This window comes from Myxocyprinus asiaticus, chromosome 23 (genome assembly GCF_019703515.2).
Source record: "Myxocyprinus asiaticus isolate MX2 ecotype Aquarium Trade chromosome 23, UBuf_Myxa_2, whole genome shotgun sequence".
In the NCBI taxonomy this organism is placed as follows: domain Eukaryota; kingdom Metazoa; phylum Chordata; class Actinopteri; order Cypriniformes; family Catostomidae; genus Myxocyprinus; species Myxocyprinus asiaticus.
Genome location: NC_059366.1, coordinates 17,364,402 through 17,386,030, shown reverse-complemented (window position 1 = coordinate 17,386,030; position 21,629 = coordinate 17,364,402). Strand labels below are relative to the sequence as shown.

Sequence of the window (21,629 nt, the reverse complement as noted above, 5' to 3'; positions counted from 1 at the left end):
TACTTATTCTCTTGTTTAGTTGTACATCTGGCCTTCCACATCTCTTTCTGTCCTTGTTAGAGCCAGTTGTCCTTTGTCTTTGAAGACTGTATTCACCTTTGTATGTAATATTCAGTTTTTTGGCAATTTCAAGCAATGATTGACTGACGAGTTTCTAGAGAAAGCTGTTTTTTTTTTTTTTTTATTTTTTATTTTTACAATTTTTGACCTAATATTGACCTTATGACATGCCAGTCTATTGTATACTGTGGCAACTCAAACACAAAGACAATGTTAAGCTTCATTTAACGAACCAAATAGCTTTCAGCTGTGTTTGATATGACAAGTGTACCAAATTTTCTAGTTGCAAATTAGCAATATTGCATGATTACTCAAGGATAAGTTGTTGGAGTGATGGCTGCTGGAAATGGGGTCTGTCTAGATTTGATCAAAAATGACTTTTTCAAATAGTGATGTTGCTGTTTTTTACATCAGTAATGTCCTGACTATACTTTGTGATCAGTTGAATGCCACTTTGGTGAATTAAAGTACCAATTTCCTTCCGAAGCAAAATCTGTACATTATTCCAATCTTTTGGCCACCAGTGTATAGTTACATTGATCTAACTATGGTAATTATAGTCAACCATGGTTTTACCAGTGGTTACTATGTTCTTCTACGCATTACAGAAGTTTAAAATGAGTGTATTCACGTCAAGAACTTCGGTACATTTTCATGAGGTTATATAATGTAGGCATTTACTGCACTCTTGTGGTGAAGCTGAGTGTAATCCCGGAACTCCGCTCATAGCTCTCCCATAACACTCACCTGACATGAAAACACTTGTACTTTGCTGACACGTATTATTTTAAGCGTCCCTTAAAATTATATTATCCGCTTATTACCCGGGTTGTTTATGATCAACAATGTAAATGTGTATATGCGGTTTAAGGTGCTCATTTCGTCAGCCTGTTTTCGGGTGATGAGGCCGCAGAGGTGGGTTGAGTTTGCGGCTATCAGCAGCAGAGCTCTCCTCAAACGCGCTCATTTACTCCAGTGGAGACACGTGTGTGACAGCAGCAGGCGGGACCACGACACTCTCATGGCTGAAGAGGCAAAGAAACTCGCAGCCTATGCTGCTGTTGACAACCACATACAGGTGAGATTGTTTAGTTTATGTAAGGGAGTCTTAATGTAAACATTCCCACTAGTTACATCAGTTTTAACTGGCTAAATTGGGAACATGAAACGCTTTCGTGAAACATATAAACGTGTAGAGCTGAGACAGAGACGAGTCGCATGCTGAATATCGATTTATCTTATAGTGATATTAAATTACTCTCGTATGATGGTACCTGAAGCTCTGGTGTCGCAGTTTAGTTCTCCATGATAAATATATACTATGGCACTTTGGCTAGATATCTAGATACAGTTACTACGCGATAAATTGTAGTTCGGATCTCCGATAGCTCCGAGTGTATGGCATCACTCACTTGCCTAGAAGACAAAGTTGAACTCCTGTCCTGCTTTTACACATGAGACTACTTTAAACATATAGTAAGCTAGGTGATATAAGCATGCTAAAGCTGCTAAAATTAAACCGTATGCGATTAGCACGTTTGGAAATAGCGTAGTGTGGTGCTAAGTGTATTCTATAAATAGTTAAACATGTTATCGCAAAAGTGGTTTTTTTCAGTGTTTCACATCATTGCTGATATATACTGCTTTTATACAACAGTTCAACAAACAAGTATATAACATTCAATAACTTTTTAGACAAAAATTGGCCAGTTCGTGCATTTTTTTTCCCCCTCCGCCAATGAATAGTTCCAAACAAAGCCAAAGCAACAAGAACAACTCTGCACTGCTTTTAAAGGGATAGTTCAAAAAGGATAATTCTCCCATTATTTACTCACCCTCATGTCATCCCAGATGTGTATGCCTTTCTTTCTTTTGCAAAACACAAAGATTTTTAGAAGAATATTTCAGCTCTGTAGGTCCATAGTGAATAGTGGCCAGAACTTTGATGCTTCAAAAAGGTAATTGAGTCAGCATAAAAGTAATCCATAAGACTCCAGTGGTTAAATCCATGTTGCCAGAAGCGATATGATAGATGTGGGTGAGAAACAGATCAATATTTAAGTAATTTGTACTATAAATCTACACTTTCACATTCTTCTTTTGTTTTTTGGCAATTTGCATTCTTCGTGCATATCACCATCTGCTGGTTAGGGCTGGTCAAAGATAGAGATTTATAGTAAAAAAGGACATAAAGGAGACCTATTATTGCCCTTTTTACAAGATGTAATATAAGTCTCAGGTGTCTCCAGAATGTGTCTGTTAAGTTTCAGCTCAAAATACCCCACGGATCATTTATTATACCATGTTGTAAATGCCTCTTTTTGGGTGGAATCAAAAACAGGCTGTGTTCGTGTGTGTCTCTTTAAATGCAAATGAGCTGCTGCTCCCCGCCCCCTTTCCAGAAGAGGGCTGTGCCTTTACAGCTCTCGGCTACTACAGCAACAACAAATCAGAACCACTTTTAGTACAACTCTCTTATATTCACAGAAAACGTACATAGTTTTCAAAAAGACAATCACCTTACTGTATTGTGCATAATAAAGGTGTGGTTATGAATTATACAGACAGTAAGCATAAAAATAACGACATAGCTCTGTTCCCCGTGAATACATGCTTGAGAGTCAAATCTTTTGAAAATCCTGCTTTATATTGACCCTCATTCACAAAGCAGTCCGGTGTAAAATGATTTGCACAAACATACACAAATTTTGGTATGTTTTGGGGCACATTTGCTTCAAAAACAAAACTTGTCCACTGCCTCTTCAGTGGCTCTGATGCTGGGAGTATATGAAGACTCTTATGTTCACTTTTACAGCCAACAACAGAACACTTATGACGCTTACGAAGCTGAGACTTTATTCTTCTCACCGTAGCTGCTCCAGCACGGAAGAAAATGGCGGACTGTGTGTAGATCGCTTAGGGGAGGAACTATGATAATAGGGTAGAGTCCGTCACCAGTTGTGGGCGAGGCCTGCTCTAACATGACATAAGGTTAGAGCAGAAACAAAAACCAACCACTTTGAGACACTGTTTTAGATTAATAGAAATATAAGAAAGAGGAGTGGGTGGACTTTTAATATTGTAGGGTGGTTGTGTACACACACTGCCGACTCACATTTATGTTCAAACACCATGTAAATTTTGCATAATAGGTCCCCTTTAAATATTGATGTTTGTGTTTGGAGTTTTATGGGTTACTTTTATGCTGACTTTGTGCTTTTTGGAGCTTCAAAATTTTGGTCACCATTCAGTTGAATTGTACGGACCTATAGAGCTGAGACATTCTTCTAAAAATCTTAATTTGTGTTCTGCAGAAGAAAGAAAATCATACACATCTGGGGTGGCATGAGGGTGAGAATCTATTCCTTTTAATACTTTTTTTAATTTGTGGTGTTTCATAAACAAATCAGTGTTTTTGATTGCGCCGGTGTGTGTGGCTTGCCGTAAGCAAGTACAACCCCCCCCCCCAATATTTATACCATGATCAATGGAAACATGTTCAAGCCAAATCTACACTCTTGTGTATAGCAACAAGATAACGACTCTTTGCTGGAGTATAACCAGTCGCCGATCAGGTTGGCTCTGATTCATGAAAAATCAGTGGTTAATAAGACACTTAATTTGAATGACTTTATCATTCCCCGTGACCTGGATTTTTTTAAATTTTATTTATAACAGAGTCCTGGTTGAATGTTGGGGGTATAAGCCATTTTTCTGAACTTATACCCCCAGATTATGCCTTTAACTCTTCTCGGACTACAGGATGGGTTGGTGGACTGGCATCCATTTTTAGAAGTAACTTTAACTCTAGTACTTTAAAGTCTGTGACTTATGTAAGCTTTGAGCTGCAAGTATTTTTACTGGACTTGGTAAACCCTGTGGTGTGTGGGGTAATTTATGGCCTCCCTAAATTCAAAAAGGATTTTGTTGATTATTTTACTGACTTTCTAGGGGGGGCTTGTCCCCAACTATGATAGAGTACTCCTTGCAGGTGATTTTAACATTCATGTGTGATGCTCAACGAATTCCCAGGCTGAAGAGTTCTTAAATCTTACAGACTCTTTTGGCTTCGTCCAACTTGTGAATGGTCCTACACACGTTCATGGGCACACTTTGGATCTTGTCCTGTCCCTTGGTTTGTCTATCTCTGATATTGAGATATGTGACATTACTTTTGCTGATCACAAGCCTGTATTTTCTGTTCCTCTCCTGCACCAAACTGTGAAATTCCATATTCCTATTCGCTGGTCTCATACAATTACTTCTACTACAAAAGGAGACTTCACTACTGCATACACAGAGGCATTACAATACTCTCAGTCTGTTTCTCACTTACACTAAAGTGCTGAGGAGCACATTAATGCTTTTAACTCCACCTGCACTAATATCCTGAACTTTGTTGCTCCTTTGAGGACGAAATATGTTAAACCAAAACCAGATGCTTGGATGAACGATGCCATTCGATCTTTAAGGCGGATATGCAGAAGAGCAGAATGAAAATGGAAGGACAAACTTCAGGTGTCATATGAAATTTTAAGAGATTCATTATCAAAATTGCAGAAAGCAGTGAAAGCAGCAAGGACAAAATACTTCTCTGCTGTTATTGCTAAAACTGTCATAGGCCTGGAGTCCTTTTTACCACTATAAGTTCTTTCATAAACCCATCTGTAAATATGCCTCATGAAATTTCCCCAACAACATGTGACCATTTTCTCAATTATTTTATTGATAAGATTGCAGATGTCAAATCATGCATTCAGCCCCACATGTGCGATCCATCACTTCCACCTATTTGTTCTGCTGCTCTTTGTCAATTTTAACCTATTTCTTTTCCTACTCTCTCTAAGATTGTTGAACAATTGAAGCCCACTTCCTCCCCCCATGATGTTATCCTGACATGATTTCTGAAACAAATTATAGACATTGTTGGACCTAGCATATTGTCTAGAATAAATGAGTGTTTGGCTGCAGGGACAGTACCAGTGTACTTCAAACATGCAGTAGTGCAGCCTCTCAAAAACACTAACCTTAATATGACTGGGGGGGTCTGGGTAGCTCAGCGAGTATCAACGCTGACTACCACCCCTGGAGTTGCGAGTTCGAATCCAGGGTGTGCTGAGTGACTCTAGCCAGGTCTCCTAAGCAACCAAATTAGCCCGGTTGCTAGGGAGGGTAGAGTCACATGGGGTAACCTCCTCATGGTCGCGATGAGTAGTTCTCGCTCTCAATGGGGCGCGTGGTAAGTTGTGCGTGGATCGCGGAGAATAGCATGAGCCTCCATTGCTGTGAGTCTCCGCTGTGTCATGTACAACAAGCCACGTGATAAGATGGCGCAGATTGACTGTCTCCGAAGCGGAGGCAACTGAGACTTGAAGTGAGTAACCGTGCCACCACGAGGACCTACTAAGTATTGGGAATTGGGCATTCCAGATTGGGAAAAAAAAAAAAACCTTGATACGACCATTCTCTCCAATTTTAGACCTATTTCTAAATTACTTTTTATCTAAAAAATCTTAGAGAAAGCAGTACTTATCCAGTTACAGTCTTTTTTAGATAACAATAACATTTTTTGAAGTATTCCAGTCCAGTTCTAGAACTCAACACAGCACTGAATCTGCCCTTTTAAAAGTTTTGAGCAATATTTTTTTAACTGTTGATTCAGGGAATTCTGCGATTTTGGTGCTATTAGATCTTTTGATACCGTGGATCATGGCATCCTTATCTCACGCCTTGAGCAGTGTGCAGGTATCTGTGGTAACGCTCTTAGCTGGTTTAAATCTTATCTTTCAAACAGAAGCTTTTCAGTTTCTTTTGGTGAATTTTTTTGTCTCAGCCCCTTTCTCCTGTGGCGTTTCTCAGGGCTCTATTCTGGCTCCTGTATTGTTTTCGCTTTATATGCTTCCTTTAGGAAGTGTGCTTAAACATGGGGTATCTTTCCTTTGTTATGCAGATGAAACACACATTTTCTTACCTTTGAAAATAAATTATGGTAATACACTAGAACCTTTTCTGGCCTGTCTAGAGGATCTGAAATTGTGGATATCTTTAAATTTTTTAAGCCTTATTGACACAAAAACTGAGATAATTATGTTTGGTCCCTCTGATTCTGCTAGCCTGGCCTATGTTAGTTTGTGAAAAATCTAGGCTTTGTATGTGACAGCGCCCTGAAGTTCGACAAACAGATACATTTATTTTGTAAAAACAACTTTTTTCAGTTGAGACTTTTAACCAAAGTCGAGCCTTTCTTGTCATTAAAGGACCTTGAAAAGGTAATTCATGCATTTATTTTTGCCCGTCTGGATTACTGTAACTCTCTTTATATAGGTATTAGCCATGCTTCCCTATCAAGATTACAAATGGTCCAAAATGCAGCAGCAAGAATGCTGACGGGTTCTCGCAAGCAGGACCATATTACTCCGATTTTACATTCCCTTCACTGGCTCCCTGTTCAGTACAGAACTGATTATAAATGACTGCTTTTTGTATTTAAATCTCTCAATGGATTAGCGCCCTCATACCTTGCTGATATGCTACATGCACATAACCCCCAAAGACCTCTTAGATCGTCAGATCAGAAGCCCTAAACTGTGGAACAACGTACCAAATTATATTAGAACTGCTTGAACAATATCTGATTTTAAAACTAAGCTGAAAACATATGATTACCCTGGCTTTTAACAAACCTTAGATGCTGTATTTTGTATTTGTGTGTCTTTCTGTGTGTTTCTGTATGGGTATGTATAGGTTTCTTCTTTGTATGGATTGTGCAGCACATTGGTCAACGTCTGTTGTTTTAAACTGTGCTCTATAAATAAAATTGAATTGAATTTGAGCTAATCACTTCCATCATTTCGGTGGTGAACAAGAACGACTTTATTGTTTTTAACAAATTAGTTGAGTTAATGATTTAATGGCTCTCTTATAACACAGAAGATGCTCATTTGTCGCCACCTACTTCCGTAAATATGCAATCTCCAGAAGTAGAGGTCGACCGATATATCGGATTTACCGATTAATCGGGGCCGATAGTTGGAACAGGAAAACAGGAAAAAATCAACTCCAATAGTTTTCAGTAGTTATTTTTGGTTTCATTTCTCTGTGGCCGGCTATGGAGGCCTGTACAGTCTGAACTCCTTGTTTCTACAGTATAACAACACCTTCTAGAGGTTAAATAAAAAACAATCACTGACTCCACATGGAGTTTGTTGTGCAACATGACTAGGCTATTTATAGAGACGGATGCTTCAAACACGAGTTTAAAACATTGATAGAGAAATGCCAAGGTATGTATACAATGCACGTTATTATTATTGACATTGTACGATAAATCAGTAATTCAAGACAACCAAAGGTGGTTTGGTAATTAATTTGTTTATAATTAATTGCTGCACTGGAGAATTGCATTGCTGACTAGGTGGAGAGGATGGGCAAATGGACATTAGCTGTTCGAATGGTTAGAACAGTGTTAAGTCAAGGATGGAAACTGCTTACCTTTCCTCTTTATATGCTGTTTTGAATAAAAAAAGTAACTTATGAATTTGTGCCGATCCGTTGAGTTTTTTGTGATAGAGGTGCGTCCAGTTTGTTCCAGTCAGATTATAAACATGAGCGCTCTGAAAAGGTTTTGTTTCTAAGTGAAGTTACTTATCAGTTATAAATCAGTCATTAATGGCAGCCTTTTATGAATATGTTGCCTGAGTTTTTTGTTTTTGCACGGCCGTTCGTTTGCTTCAGAAGACAAAGCGCGAGCACAGTTCATTGTGTGAATGCACGGGCACCGGAACAGTTTTAGAGTTTTACGTCTTATAGTTTTTGACTATAAAGTTTCCCAAACTTTTCTATGTTCTGACAAAATTCACTTCTGTCTAAACTTCCTAATTTTATGATGTACTTTGACCTGTAATATTTTCATTAATATTTTAATTAATTTCAGATGGCAAAGGCTTTGAAGAAGGTGCCAGTGTGGGCAAAATTTATTAAAGTATCACCATGGAAAGTGATACTTAAAGTTCAGCACTATTGTACATTTTGAGTGTAAAGTTTTTATTAAAATTATAGATTTTAAAAACTATCGGCTGATTAATCGGCCATCGGTCTGTTTTCCCACCTTAGTTATCGTATCTGCTAAACCCACTATCGGTCGACCTCTATCCAGAAGTGATCACTTAATGAGTCCATGAATGAAATCAAAATCATCACTGAATCAAAATGGCTGTAAAAACAGAAAATCGGAGTAATATAAATAGGGAAGCATCCTAGAGTTGTTGGGCTGTACTGTATATGAGCACTCTTGGAACACCACCACAACTTACGGTTGTACTCTGAAATAAATATGTCATACATTTTGACAGTAATTCACAGTATCAAACTAAGGTGTGAACCACCAGTACAAAGTGGACTAGCAGTTTGAACTTTGGATTCTGCAAAACCTCACCTGATGCTTTCTTTTTTTGCCTTCTTTTCTTTCTCTCTCATCATACACAGAACAATCAGGTTGTTGGGGTGGGCAGCGGCTCAACTATTGTCTATGCCGTGGACAGACTTGGTAAGACATCTAATATTATGCACTTATGCACAGCCCACATAAAGCTCTTGCCTATGATAATTACTAAAGTATGACTTTTCTCTTCTAGCGGAGAGGGTCAGACAGGAGAAGCTGAACATTGTGTGTGTCCCCACCTCCTTTCAGGTTGGTATAAACCTTATACAGCTATAAAACAGTAATTAATGCTGTTAAAAAATATATTGTTCATTATTAGTCCATGATACCTAATGCATTAACTAATGTTAACAAATGGAACCTTATTGGAAAGTGTTATCCAGAGATGTTACTCTATTGTGTATTTTAGCATGCTGTATTGACCAGTCAGTATCATGGACCTGATTTATACAGTAGTAGTGCATATTAGAACTTCCAACTAACTGTCTCAATTGTGTTTATTCAGGCCCGTCAGCTGATTCTGCAGCATGGTCTCCCTCTTTCTGATCTAGACAGACATCCTGAGGTGAGTTAGGGAAATTTTAATGAACACAATCAACCCAATGCAGCCTAATTGGTCCTGCATCATTGGAGTGCATACAGTATTTTACGGCATGTCATATCATTTTAAATCCCAAATAAATGCTTTGTTTTGAGGTGTTGTCATGATGATTATTGCACATAAAAATACTGTTTTGCCAAAATATTAATTGTTGATAAAATGGTACATATATGTCATCTTATGTTTAAAATATTTTGTAGCTGGATGTGGCGATTGATGGAGCTGATGAGGTTGATGCTGCTCTGACTCTAATAAAGGGAGGAGGGTGAGTTTAGAAAAAACGTTTATTCTAATTCAAGGATATGCTGCAATTTCTTATCTTCATTTGTGTGAAACCCCTGAGGTGTCATCAGACCGGGTCTCATGTCAATTCTCGGTAAAATAACATTTCTTTGAGGATTTAATTTGAATTTGAAATATAAAGAAATGTCAGTTGCTTCCTCTCTTCTTTCTTCCCCTTCTTTAAAATAGGGGATGCTTGACCCAGGAGAAGATAGTGGCTGGTTGTGCCAAACACTTCATTGTCATTGCAGACTATAGGTATGTGTGTGGCCTACTGGCAAGAGATGGTAACAAAAAGTTGTTACTTTGAACTTTGCTAAATGGTTGCTTGCTTGCTTACTCTGTTGTTGGATGCTTTATTCACCTGCAATTAGATGCTAGTTATTCGAAATATTACTATACATTTAAAATTAACAAATGAATTAACTCCAATCAAGCTTTTGTCAAAATAGTTTTTAAATGGATGGGCATTTTCAAGTAATTTTGAAGTCCAGTACCCTAACCCACAAAAAAAAAAAAAAAAAAAAAAAAAACTAACTGGTTACTTGTAAATTAAAATGTAAGGTAAAAAAAATAACAAGTATGACACGTACTTGAAATTTATATTTTGTTTAATTCATAAACACAAACTATGCTTTTCTTCCTGGAAAAAAAAGAACACTATGCATTAATAAAAAAAAAAAAAAAAAAAATATATATATATATATATATATATATATATATATATATATATATATATATTATTTTTTTTTTTTTTTTTTTTAAATAACAGCAAAACATTTGCACTCCCCCAATACTGACGGCATTAGGGTAAATCACATATACACCGATCAACCACAACATTAAAACCACCTGCCTAATATTGTGTAGGTCCCCCTCGTGCCACCAAAACAGCACCAACCCGCATCTCAGAGTAGCATTCTGAGACGCTCTTCTTCTCACCACAATTGTACAGAGCGGTTATCTGAGTTACCGTAGACTTTGTCAGTTCAAACCAGTCTGGCCATTCTCTGTTGACCTCTCTCATCAACAAGGCGTTTCCATCCAGCAGAACTGCTGCTCTTGTTAGGATTGCTTAACATTGATTATAGTTCTTCATCAATACAAACCTAGGGGTCATCTTTCATCATAACTCGGGCTGTGATTGCTATATTACATAAGCGTGTCTTCCACTAGATGAACACATCTTAACCTCTAGTCTGTACATGCAGTCATGTTTAATCATGTCACTTGTTCTATGGGCAGAAAGGACTCAAAAGCCCTTGGGCAACAGTGGAAGAAAGGTGTGCCAGTGGAGGTCATCCCCATGGCGTATGTGCCCGTGTCCAGAGCCATTGCTCGCCGGTTTGGAGGAGAGGCCGTGCTGAGGATGGCAGTCAGTAAAGCGGTATGAGTCTTTCATTTACGATTCTGTTCCAGACTGTTGTTGTTTTTTTCTACAGTTCTTTCTGTGTTATGTTTATATGTCCTAGTGTAGCTTAAGGTCTTAAACTTTGTGAAACAGTGTGTTTTACAAATATTTGATATTGTTCCTGTCTTGGCTTGTCTTTTTTAAGCCTTATCTTAACTTTTCTCCAAAATTATCAGTGTGTTTCCATGTGCACTGTATGTAGCACTTACTATGCTTGGGAAAAGTATGTGGTCCAACCAGCAGCAATAATGACCATCTCCCTTTACAATATCTAACTTTAGGGTCCGGTGGTTACTGATAACAGTAACTTCATCCTGGATTGGAAGTTTGAGCACGCACAGAACTGGAAAGAGGTCAACATGGCAATCAAGATGATCCCAGGTCAGTTCAGATAAGCAGAATTGCATTCTCTGTGGTACAGTGGCCCCACAAAGTATTTGGACACTTAGGCACACTTAAAAATGTACCAACGTCTTTGCATTATATAACAAAATATCAAACCAAGTGGCATTTATTTTAAATTCTTAAAGTTTTAAGTTACAGTATAGAGCAATAGATACTGTATATTGTTCAAAATGAAGACCAAGGATTTGGACACTTTCTGCTTGTCAAACTTTGGAACATGTCCAGAGTTAATGTGATGAACTCACCTGTGCTTGGACACCTGTGTGACTGTGAACTTGAGGCGAATTGACTTCATACATTCACTAAAATGACCTTGAGACTAGTTGGTTTAAAATAATTGCAAAAATGGCTAAGAAAAGTGAAGTTAGTTGTAAGAAAATGTTTGATATTGTTATCTAATGTGACAAAATTCATGCAATTAAGTGTGGCTTTTTGGGCCACTGTATATTTCTCACAACATGTTGAATAAATCTCTTTCTTCGTAGGTGTGGTTGAGACGGGCTTATTTGTGGGGATGGCTGAGAGGGTGTACTTTGGAATGGAGGATGGGAGTGTTAAGACTAGAGACCCTCCTGTCAACTAAGAATATTTCTCTCATGTAACAGACCAGCCTGCACACCTCCAGTGCCATTAGAATACACAGACTCTGGCAGCTCTTTTCTTACAGTTTCTCAGTTTTGCGGTACAGAAACCACCAGTGTCATGTGAGAGGCGTGTGATCAGTACATTTTCCGTTATCCTGTGGTGGTGTGCATGAAATGTGGAATTTTACACACCAATGCAACATTAGGCCCTCAGATATACCTGTTTTCCTCTCTTAGCTACTGTCTGGAAAATTCTGCATATGCAGTGTCCCACACATCTACAGTGTATGTTTGCCTTCTGTGCTGCTTTACATGGCCATGCTGTACCGTGAACCTTGTCATGCATGGATGTAAATGCACTGAATATAGTCTTGTTTCTGTGCCTCATTTATATAAAGCATGGATTTAGTGTAGTTCATAGCTACTGGCCTTACAAATGCATGCAACTTAAACAATTTTTTTTTATTTTTTTATTTTTTTTAAGATGGAACTGCTCTGAAAATTAACACCCCCTCATATTGATCTTTGTAGGTTCACTGGATAATTTTAAATAATATTCAGTCTTTTTATTTTTATTTTTTTGCTAACTGATGATTGTCAAATTTCCTTATGTTCTAACCATGTTAACTTCAACCTCAAACATTTTAAATTGTGGCCTTTACATGCACCAAATGGTTAGTTTTGTGAAGTGTTCAATCATTTCAAAGGTTTTTTTGTCCCTGGGCAAAATTCACTATTTGAAGGGGTTAAATGACTGTCCGCTTTTCCGTATTGATTTGTTTTTTGTATGTTTTCGATGTGCCTGTGACTATGGACCCAGTGTTGTGAATTTGGCTCAGTAGACATCCAGCAGGCCTTATTTCCTTACAATATTGTTCTTGTTGATCTGACTCTCTTCCAAGGTCACTGTGAATTTTGGGTATTGTACTACTTAAAATACCAGTTTATATGTTTTGCTCTCCCAGTTTTACTGTGACACTATATGAAGTTTTCAAGTGGTCATTATTAAAAATTGGACCAAACAATTATGAAACATGTTTTTGTTCTTTAGTCTCTGACATTTTACTAAAATTAGTGGGGCTTAGTAGTAAGTTACGGTGGGGGGTTTTCAAACTTTTCATGATTCCCTTGAGAGGAACCACCTTTCCTAAAATATAAAGGCAGCAATATTTTTATTGTATATAGATCCATTTACAGTGTTTGAGAAATTTAGTAATGGTGATATATATAAAAAAAAATAATAAAAAACTATGGTGTTTAAAAATTCAATCATTGGCTTTAGTAGAAAAAAAAATATGATTATTATTTAAAGTAAATATATATTATAATTTTTGTTTTTTACCCACTAATAGAATAGTTGTACAAACCTGAAGAAAAAAAATTAATTCATTTTTAGTATTTAAATAGAAGAATGCAACCGTAATAATGACAAATTTGGTAAATATTATGTTTTACACGCCTTTTCTCTGAAATTTTCCGTGGACTCCCCAGCACCCCCTCGCGGACCCCAGTTGGAAAACTCCAAATGATGACATACGTGGGTTAACAAAATACTTCGACGCACCGCAAGAGGGCGCCATATGCACTGCCTATTCGGTCAACATTTAGTGGGACTGCAAAGGTAGTAAATTGTTGCTTGAACTGACAGTACTCATTTATTAAAAATGTACTAAGATTATTAGACTTTAATTACAACCCGGTAAATGTTGAATTATTGCAACAGGAAAACGTTAATTTATAGGAGAATGCTGTACTTAGTTGCTTTTAGATCATTGTGTACAAAGGATGAGCACTGAACTCTGTTCGCTTTTTAGTCCACAGGCACGGAAATGAAAATGTCAATGTGATCTCGCTGTTTGTCCTCCAACAAACGGCCACGTCGCAATTTCCATACTTGTACTTTTTACCCTATCAGCATCACGAAGAGGCGTTATTCTGTGCCCCTTTCAGAACTCACAGCGGCACTGAGTTTAATTGACAGAGTGCCAGACCAATGGGCAGACCAATCCTCTTTCGCGGCTTCTGTAAACATGCCAATGAAACAACTCCAAGTTAATATTACCATTTTATTGGTTAAAGCTCTACGATGTAGCCAATAATATTCTTTAGAAGGCGGGACGTACCCGCCTTGCTCCTGCTTGATGTTGACTTTGTTCCCGCCTCTTTTTCTGAGTGACAAGGAAAGCGTCCAATGGTCTGAAGTGCACAGAGGGCCGACCACGTCAACAGACTGCACTGTGAAAGACAGTTGCGAGACCCAATCAAAATCTGCTTAGTAGACGTGCCGTGAAGACTGACAAGTGCTTGCACCTATCAGCACACACTTCAGGGATTTACACGCAAGAGCTGGTCGTGCGCAGCCAATAGGCGTTTGGAAACGGGGCGGGGCTTAAGGTTACCACAGCACGGCCAACGTCTAGTATAAAGGGAATAACATGGTGCCGCTGAGTGCATGTTTACGTTAAAAGCGAACGAGTTTACGTGTACAGCTCCCTTTTATAGATTAGTTTTTAAAATTCACCCTGAAATTTGATATGTAATTGCCTAACTCCTCATGTGCCACTTGTCCCAATGGAAAGGGGCTTTCAGTTCGGAAACGTGTGCATATCCTTGGTGCTGCTGCTGCTTATTTTGATAACGTTAACGGGCACTTTGCAAAGTCAGTCTCTCTCGGAGAGAGAACTCGAAGCGGTGTCGACGCCGAACACGGAGGGGGCAGAAGATGCTGCCGTTATGGAGCGGGTAGTGGAAAACGTTAGAGGAGCCCCGGGCATTGGAGAAGTGACCGTGGAGGACGACGAGTACGACTCGACCGGAGACAGCGAAGAACCGTCTGGAGACAGCGACGCAAACTTTCATCGGCGCAGAAGGTAGGCTGTCAACACCCGTTTCAAACTCAACCATCGCAGGGGTTTGTTTTTGTGGGTGTGACACGTCCGTTAGGTTGTTTCAGATGAATTATTGAACTTCAGTGAAGTTTGCGTGTATCTGAGCTGGAGCTCGTGATGGGCGGATGCTTCCAGCTCTGGGCCACAAAACAGTATTTAAATATATGCGAAACATTTACAAAAAAAATCAAAGTAAATCAGTGTGACAGTTGCTTTATTCTTGCCATTTGAATTTTCTAAATGTGTCTGAAGTCAAACGCTGGTGCTTCATTTCAAGTCTGTCTCTCTCTTTTATTTTTATTAATTTTTTTTATATAACTGATTTCTTGATTCTTTTATTATAACGTAAACTTTTGAGCGATACAGAGCATGTCTAGGACACTTATCTCGCATGTCGCACACTTTGGGTTCATCGAGAGTAACACATGACAGTTGTACTCGTGTCCGCTGAGAGACTCATTTACATTGATGTCAAGAGCCGACTGCCGTGTGTAAGCCACACACATCTCTGTGTTTCTCTGGACTTTAAAACTTGTTTTACTGCTATTGCAGCCCAGGGGGGAGATTCTGTGTCGGTTGCAAACTGCCGCAGTGTTTTGAGTGTGGGTGTGGGATGCGTAAGAGTCTCTGAGAATGGCACTGGTATTATTTGTAAACACACAAGTCGCAGTCTGAGGTAACACTAAAAGAGAAACTTCTTGGTGAACTTTTATATTTCCTCCCTTGTATTAAGTGTCATTTTATCGCTCTATAAACGTATCGTGTATTCAGACATGAGCTCTCTTTTAATACTGCAGTTATTTCAGATAAAGCCGGTGTTTAGACTGCGGTCTACGGAGGCAGTGGAGGTTTGCACTGACGCTCCAAAGGAAATGCGTCTCCCAGCCGCGCGCGCATCAAACTTTCCTGTTGTTTTGTTTTTGTTAATGGTGGGAATGAGTCATTCTGCGAGCCCTCTGATCCGCCTTAGAAAGCATCAATGCCAAGCTGGAGGATGTGGAGGTCGGTTGAGTGATCCAGTGATGAATTCCTCCAGGAGACAGCGCTGAGGTCTTAAAGCAAAAAAAGTTGTTTTACTACCCAACGTTCTGACCAAGACCTTCTTAGTACTCCCAATATGATTTTATTACACACTTCCCCTGTGTTATTGTCGCCTTTTTCCTCAGCTGTAGCTGAATAAGTTGGTTTTACAGATATGTTATTGGACCTGATAAGGTCATGGCAAACACATGTGCTGGTCCACTGCAGTGAAATCTGTCACACATTGTACTCTTTACCATCACCATGCTGCACAAGCCACACTGGACTGTAACACACCCATTTTTTGGTTCAGTCATGGAGGATTTTCATTAAGAAGCACTTGATGGGATTCCCATTATCTTAATTAATTATAGGCTTATTAAACGTCCAATATATGACCATTTTTAGGGTATCTGCATTTTCAAACTCTACTTAATGATAATGAACTTGTTTGTTTTCAGGTTGAGTAAATATTGTGCAAAAGTTTTTGTGATTTCATTTCTGCTATTTTATGTTCATCTCATTTCGCTATATTTTATATTATGCATATATTGGTTATCCAGCCACCCTGCTTTCTAGATCCGCATCAACCATCAACTTATATCTGATGACCACTAATCTTGCTATTAACAGGCTTTAAAAAGCTTTATGTAAAATAGTGAAGCAACAACATGAAGTATCGAGAAAAGACTGCAGTCTGAAAAGTCAGGTAAGATGAGAGGAAGCAAAAAAACCCTGCACATGAAGGCTCAGCAGCAGCGAGGAATTTTTAGGGTGAAGACAGCTTGTCAGCACTCTGATCGGAACACTTCTAAAACAGTCTAAAGAATCATGAGAATAACCATGCTGTCAAATCTGAAAAAAAAAAAAAAAAAACGTTTACATGTATAGATTTGATGCTCATTTAGGGTGATCACTTTTCAGAACTAAAGCAAACAGCTAGCTTTCATAGAGCTTTTTTTTTTTTTTCGAGGGGCACTTAATCCATATATAGATTACACACACACACACACACACACACACACACACATATATATATATATATAGGTTTAATATATTTTATATAATATAATTATTTTATTTATAGTATTTTGTTATATATATATATATATATATATATATATATATATATATATATACACTATATTGCCAAAAGTATTCGCTCATCTGCCTTTAGACGCATATGAATTTAAGTGACATCCCATTCTTAATCCATAGGGTTTAATATGACGTCGGCCCACCCTTTGCAGCTATAACAGCTTCAACTCTTCTGGGAAGGCTTTCCACAAGGTTTAGGAGTGTGTTTATGGGAATTTTTGACCATTCTTCCAGAAGCACATTTGTGAGGTCAGACACTGATGTTGGACGAGAAGGCCTGGCTCGCAGTCTTTGCTCTAATTCATCCCAAAGGTGCTCTATCGGGTTGAGGTCAGGACTCTGTGCAGGCCGGTCAAGTTCTTCCACACCAAACTCGCTCATCCATGTCTTTATGGACCTTGCTTTGTGCACTGGTGTGCAGTCATGTTGGAACAGGAAGGAGCCATCCCCAAGCTGTTCCCACAAAGTTGGGAGCATGGAATTGTCCAAAATCTCTTGGTATGCTGAAGCATTCAGAGTTCCTTTCACTGGAACTAAGGGGCCAAGCCCAGCTCCTGAAAAACAACCCCACACCATAATCCCTCCTCCACCAAACTTCACAGTTGGCACAATGCAGTCAGACAAGTACCGTTCTCCTGGCAACCGCCAAACCCAGACTCGTCCATCAGATTGCCAGATGGAGAAGCGTGATTCGTCACTCCAGAGAACGCGTCTCCACTGCTCTAGAGTCCAGTGGCGGCGTGCTTTACACCACTGCATCCGACGCTTTGCATTGCACTTGGTGATGTATGGCTTGGATGCAGCTGCTCGGCCATGGAAACCCATTCCATGAAGCTCTCTACGCACTGTTCTTGAGCTAATCTGAAGGCCACATGAACTTTGGAGGTCTGTAGCGATTGACTCTGCAGAAAGTTGGCGACCTCTGTGCACTATGCGCATCAGCATCCGCTGACCCCGCTCTGTCATTTTACGTGGCCTACCACTTTGTGGTTGAGTTGCTGTCATTCACAATCACTTCCACTTTGTTATAATACCACTGACAGTTGACTGTGGAATATTTAGTAGCGAGGAAATTTCACGACTGGACTTGTTGCACAGGTGGCATCCTATCACAGTACCACGCTGGAATTCACTGAGCTCCTGAGAGCGGCCCATTCTTTCACAAATGTTTGTAGAAGCAGTCTGCATGCCTAGGTGCTTCATTTTATACACCTGTGGCCATGGAAGTGATTGGAACACATTAATTCAATTATTTGGATGGGTGAGCAAATACTTTTGGCAATATAGTGTACTTTATTGTATTTTATTTTTATTTTATACATTGTATGCATCGTTGTACTGGCGGTTTATTGTACACAAAACTGGCACTTAGACTGACCACCTCATCAAAGCTGAATGGCTATGTTTACATGCACACATTTTCGTCAATCTGAATAAATTCAATCTGATTGCTGATTCCGAATGTACTGTTTATATGTCCCCTAAACTTTTTTGGGGGGGGGATTTTCTCCCTAATTATGCCCAATTCCCAATGCGCCCTAGGTCCTCATGGTGGCGAAGTGACTCCCTTCAATCCGGGTGGCGGAGGTCGAATCTCGGTTGCCTCCGTGTTTGAGACATCAGTCCATGCATCTTATCACGTGGCTTGTTGAGCGCATTACTGCAGATTCGAACTTGAGACTCCAAGTGTGGTAGTCAGCATCTTTACTTGCTGAGCTACCCAGGCCCCCCGTCCCCTAAAATTTGCAATCCGATACAGTTATTCATTTACATATGCATTACATGTATTCTGAACCAAACTTCTGTGCATGCAAAGAGCATCAGTCATTGCATTCTGAAGAAATGGAGAAAGGCTGAGAAAGTGAGAATGGCACCAAAGTCCGTAACTGGTGTTTTTGCTTTGTTGAGATATCTAAAAAAATATGCCAGAAAAACTTTATTCTTATGTTGCTCACTCTTCTTGACAAACAAAGAATTAGAAGCAGCATCTAATATCCAATATAACCGCAGGCATCTCTGGATGCGAGTACGAAGACATGTGGGTGAGAGTTGTCCTTAAAGGAGTTTACAAATGTGGAATGGAAACAAAATAATAGGGACTTTAAGCAACAGCTGCGGACGGGACACTACGCAAAAATCACTAAGCAATAATGACGGCGGAACAGAGCATTTAATCATTCAAGAAAAAAAGACAGACTATTTAAAACATCAAGAGAAGGGATGCTTGCAGTGTTAAATAACTGTCAGAAGAAGAGATTTACTCTTGTACGATATAAATAGCCTATGTCTAAAGCCTAGATATTATTATTATTATTATTAATAGTCTACCAATATTTTTGAGGTTTTTTTATTCAAAGCCTATAACCGTGTGTAATTTAATGTAAGTTGAGGAGGATGTTTAGGCTTTTTACTGTTCAGTTTGCTTCATTTCTTGTAAAACATATTCTAACATTTACTTTCCTAATCTGTCATGTACGATTGACTGTCACTATGGCAAGGAAGAAATGCTTTAGAAATTATGGTTTCGACGTCAGGAAGTGAGTGAAGTCGCATACACGCAATGGAACACAAAACGCCGTAACTGCAACTGCTGCTTAAAGTCCCTATTAAGAATGACACAACGTTCTATTTTGCTTTATGTGATGTTATTAAAGAAAATATGTGCCCTGCAGAATATTCAGTCTGAGCCTGCATACTCTTAATAACGCGTTTTGTCATTGCTTTGTATAAATAAGGTTCCTGCGAAGAGTATCATGAATAAACATACATACACACCACATCCCTGCGCATGAGCGCAAGGTATTTAAGAATACGATTGAGAAAGTAGTCGGATACAAACGTTTACATGGCTAATTTTTTTTCTTTTAATAAGATTATTTTAGGTCTACACCACTCATTTCAATTTTTGTGTTTACATGAAGGCTTTTCAATCCGATTGAGCTGTAAGTCGGATTCTAAACAGATTATGTGGTTGCATGTAAACGTGGCCAATGATTGGTATATTAAATGGGGTGTCTGTGCTGTAATGTACAGACACCTCATTACTGGTTTACAGCCTAACAAGGAGAAATTCTATATCATTTGCAGTTTATGGAAGAAAATAACTGATGGTAACATGCATGATTTTGGAACCTCTGTTTCAACTACAAAATCCCATTTACCTGAGAAACATGAAAAAAGCTAGTTGGGTTGTTCTAATTATAGTCTGCATGCCCTGCACTACATGTGTTGACAAATCATCAATGCAGTGACAACTTGTATCTGACGGATATGAATCAGCTATGAATAGCCTGCTGGAAATCCACCTCAAAACACCAGCCACACTATAGCAATGGTGTTTTAATGTGTAAGTTGTTGGGACTTGGTCTTGACAGTAGTCATATATCACCTGAAGGAGGGGCTGGTCTTTGTTTCTGGTGGCATAGTTTTATGTGTCATGCACACACATGGGAATAGTGTGTAGTGTGTTTAACACTGCATTGGTTCAGAATATCTACTGGGGGGAGAGTAGCAGCTGCATTCACACCTGCTGCCGAGATAAAACACACACTCGCACCTCATTGTGTTCCCCATGATCCTCCTTATCAAACATCCTCATGCATTTATGTACAGTTTAATCAGCCGTAAAGGGAATATACATCCCCCTATAAATTGTTTATAAGAAACATGCAGCCTATATTGTTAATGCATTAATGCAAATAAAACCCTCAACTTTTCTCTCCAAATGTTGCCTCTATATTGCACAGGAACCAGATCTTTGTGCTCATTTATCAGTAACACAGTGATGCAAATCAACACCCTCAGGCCTTCCCTGTGACATGGAACAGCTTTACTGGGGGATGGTGTTCTCCTGGGACAGTTTTATGTGTTGCACAGCATGGCCGACTGGCAAATGGGAGCCTAACCCAGGAGAGATCTATACACAACAAAGCAGCGATTGTAAGGGGGGGGGTGTACATTCTGATTAAAGACTCTCTCAAAAACTCATTCTATTGTTCAGTCTATAAAAGTTTATTGACTGAAAAATTGATTGCTTGAGAAGAAGAAAAAATAGAAGACAAAATTAAGATCTTGCAGACAAACCAACCAACCAAACACCAGGTACCAGCACCCAGGCATCAGACAGCTGTTGTTAGGGCAAAGACTGGGCAACAGGGTCACCCAAAGGAATGTTCTAATTTCAATACAAGTTAAGTTCAATCGACAGTATTTGTGGCATAATGTTGATTACCTAAAAAAATAAATAAACTTGCCCTTCCTTTTCTTAAAAAAAAAAGGCAGGTGAGTGAGGCCAACAATAAACAATATGTGTGTTAACCTGATTTTAGTGTGATAAAATCGCTTACTAACCTTTTCTGTGTAAAGTTGTTTCCAATTATCCTGCAAAAAAGTAAACCCCTTAAAACGACCATTAGAACAATGAGTTAAACAACTTTACAGCTTTATTTTTGGGGTTATCATCATTGTCTCAATGCTGTCAAATGAGCTAAACTTGTATTGAACCCAGAATCTTCCTTTTAAAATTTTATAAATAATTAAATAAAAAAATAATTTTGACTTCTAAATAGATTTTTGTTTTCTAAAAAAAAAAGAAAGCAAAACTCAGGGTTACCATGAGGCACTTACAATGGACATTAAAGTGGCCAGTCATTGAACGTTAAAATGCACACTGTTTCAAAAGTAAAGCCACAAGACGTAAACAATAAACATGATTTTAGTGTGAAATCAGGGATTTACCAGCGTTTACCAGACTATACAGTTTACTAGCATGATGTTGTCATGACAATAAAGTTGTAATATTTTATATAACTTATACACAAGTTTAGCAAGGGATTTTATC

General features: G+C 38.7%; 2 protein-coding genes across 3 annotated transcripts in view; both read left to right on the top strand.

Moving 5' to 3' along the window:
* Positions 1-783: 783 nt before the first annotated feature.
* LOC127414230 (ribose-5-phosphate isomerase-like) lies at positions 784-12,238 on the top strand. The gene is made up of 9 exons (XM_051652113.1): positions 784-1,138; positions 8,545-8,605; positions 8,694-8,749; positions 9,006-9,065; positions 9,302-9,366; positions 9,573-9,641; positions 10,629-10,770; positions 11,076-11,175; positions 11,685-12,238. The coding sequence occupies exons 1-9, from the start codon at positions 896-898 to the stop codon at positions 11,780-11,782; spliced, it is 894 nt and encodes a 297-aa protein (XP_051508073.1). The 5' UTR covers positions 784-895; the 3' UTR covers positions 11,783-12,238.
* Positions 12,239-14,195: 1,957 nt separating this feature from the next.
* LOC127414221 (eukaryotic translation initiation factor 2-alpha kinase 3-like) overlaps positions 14,196-21,629 on the top strand; it is a 47,893-nt gene continuing 40,459 nt past the window's right edge. For both annotated transcript variants that reach the window (XM_051652089.1, XM_051652088.1), the window contains exon 1: positions 14,196-14,653. In XM_051652089.1, the coding sequence (XP_051508049.1) occupies positions 14,355-14,653 (299 nt within the window). In that variant the 5' untranslated portion in view covers positions 14,196-14,354. The remainder of the gene's footprint in view (positions 14,654-21,629) is intronic.

Bases quoted from the DNA above. Each gene is read 5' to 3' on its own strand.
- LOC127414230 (XM_051652113.1), top strand. From the start codon at position 896: ATGATCAACAATGTAAATGTGTATATGCGGTTTAAGGTGCTCATTTCG. The intron at 8,606-8,693 runs GTAAGACATCTA...TTTCTCTTCTAG, and splicing joins CTATGCCGTGGACAGACTTG to CGGAGAGGGTCAGACAGGAG. The intron at 9,642-10,628 runs GTATGTGTGTGG...TTCTATGGGCAG, and splicing joins ATTGTCATTGCAGACTATAG to AAAGGACTCAAAAGCCCTTG.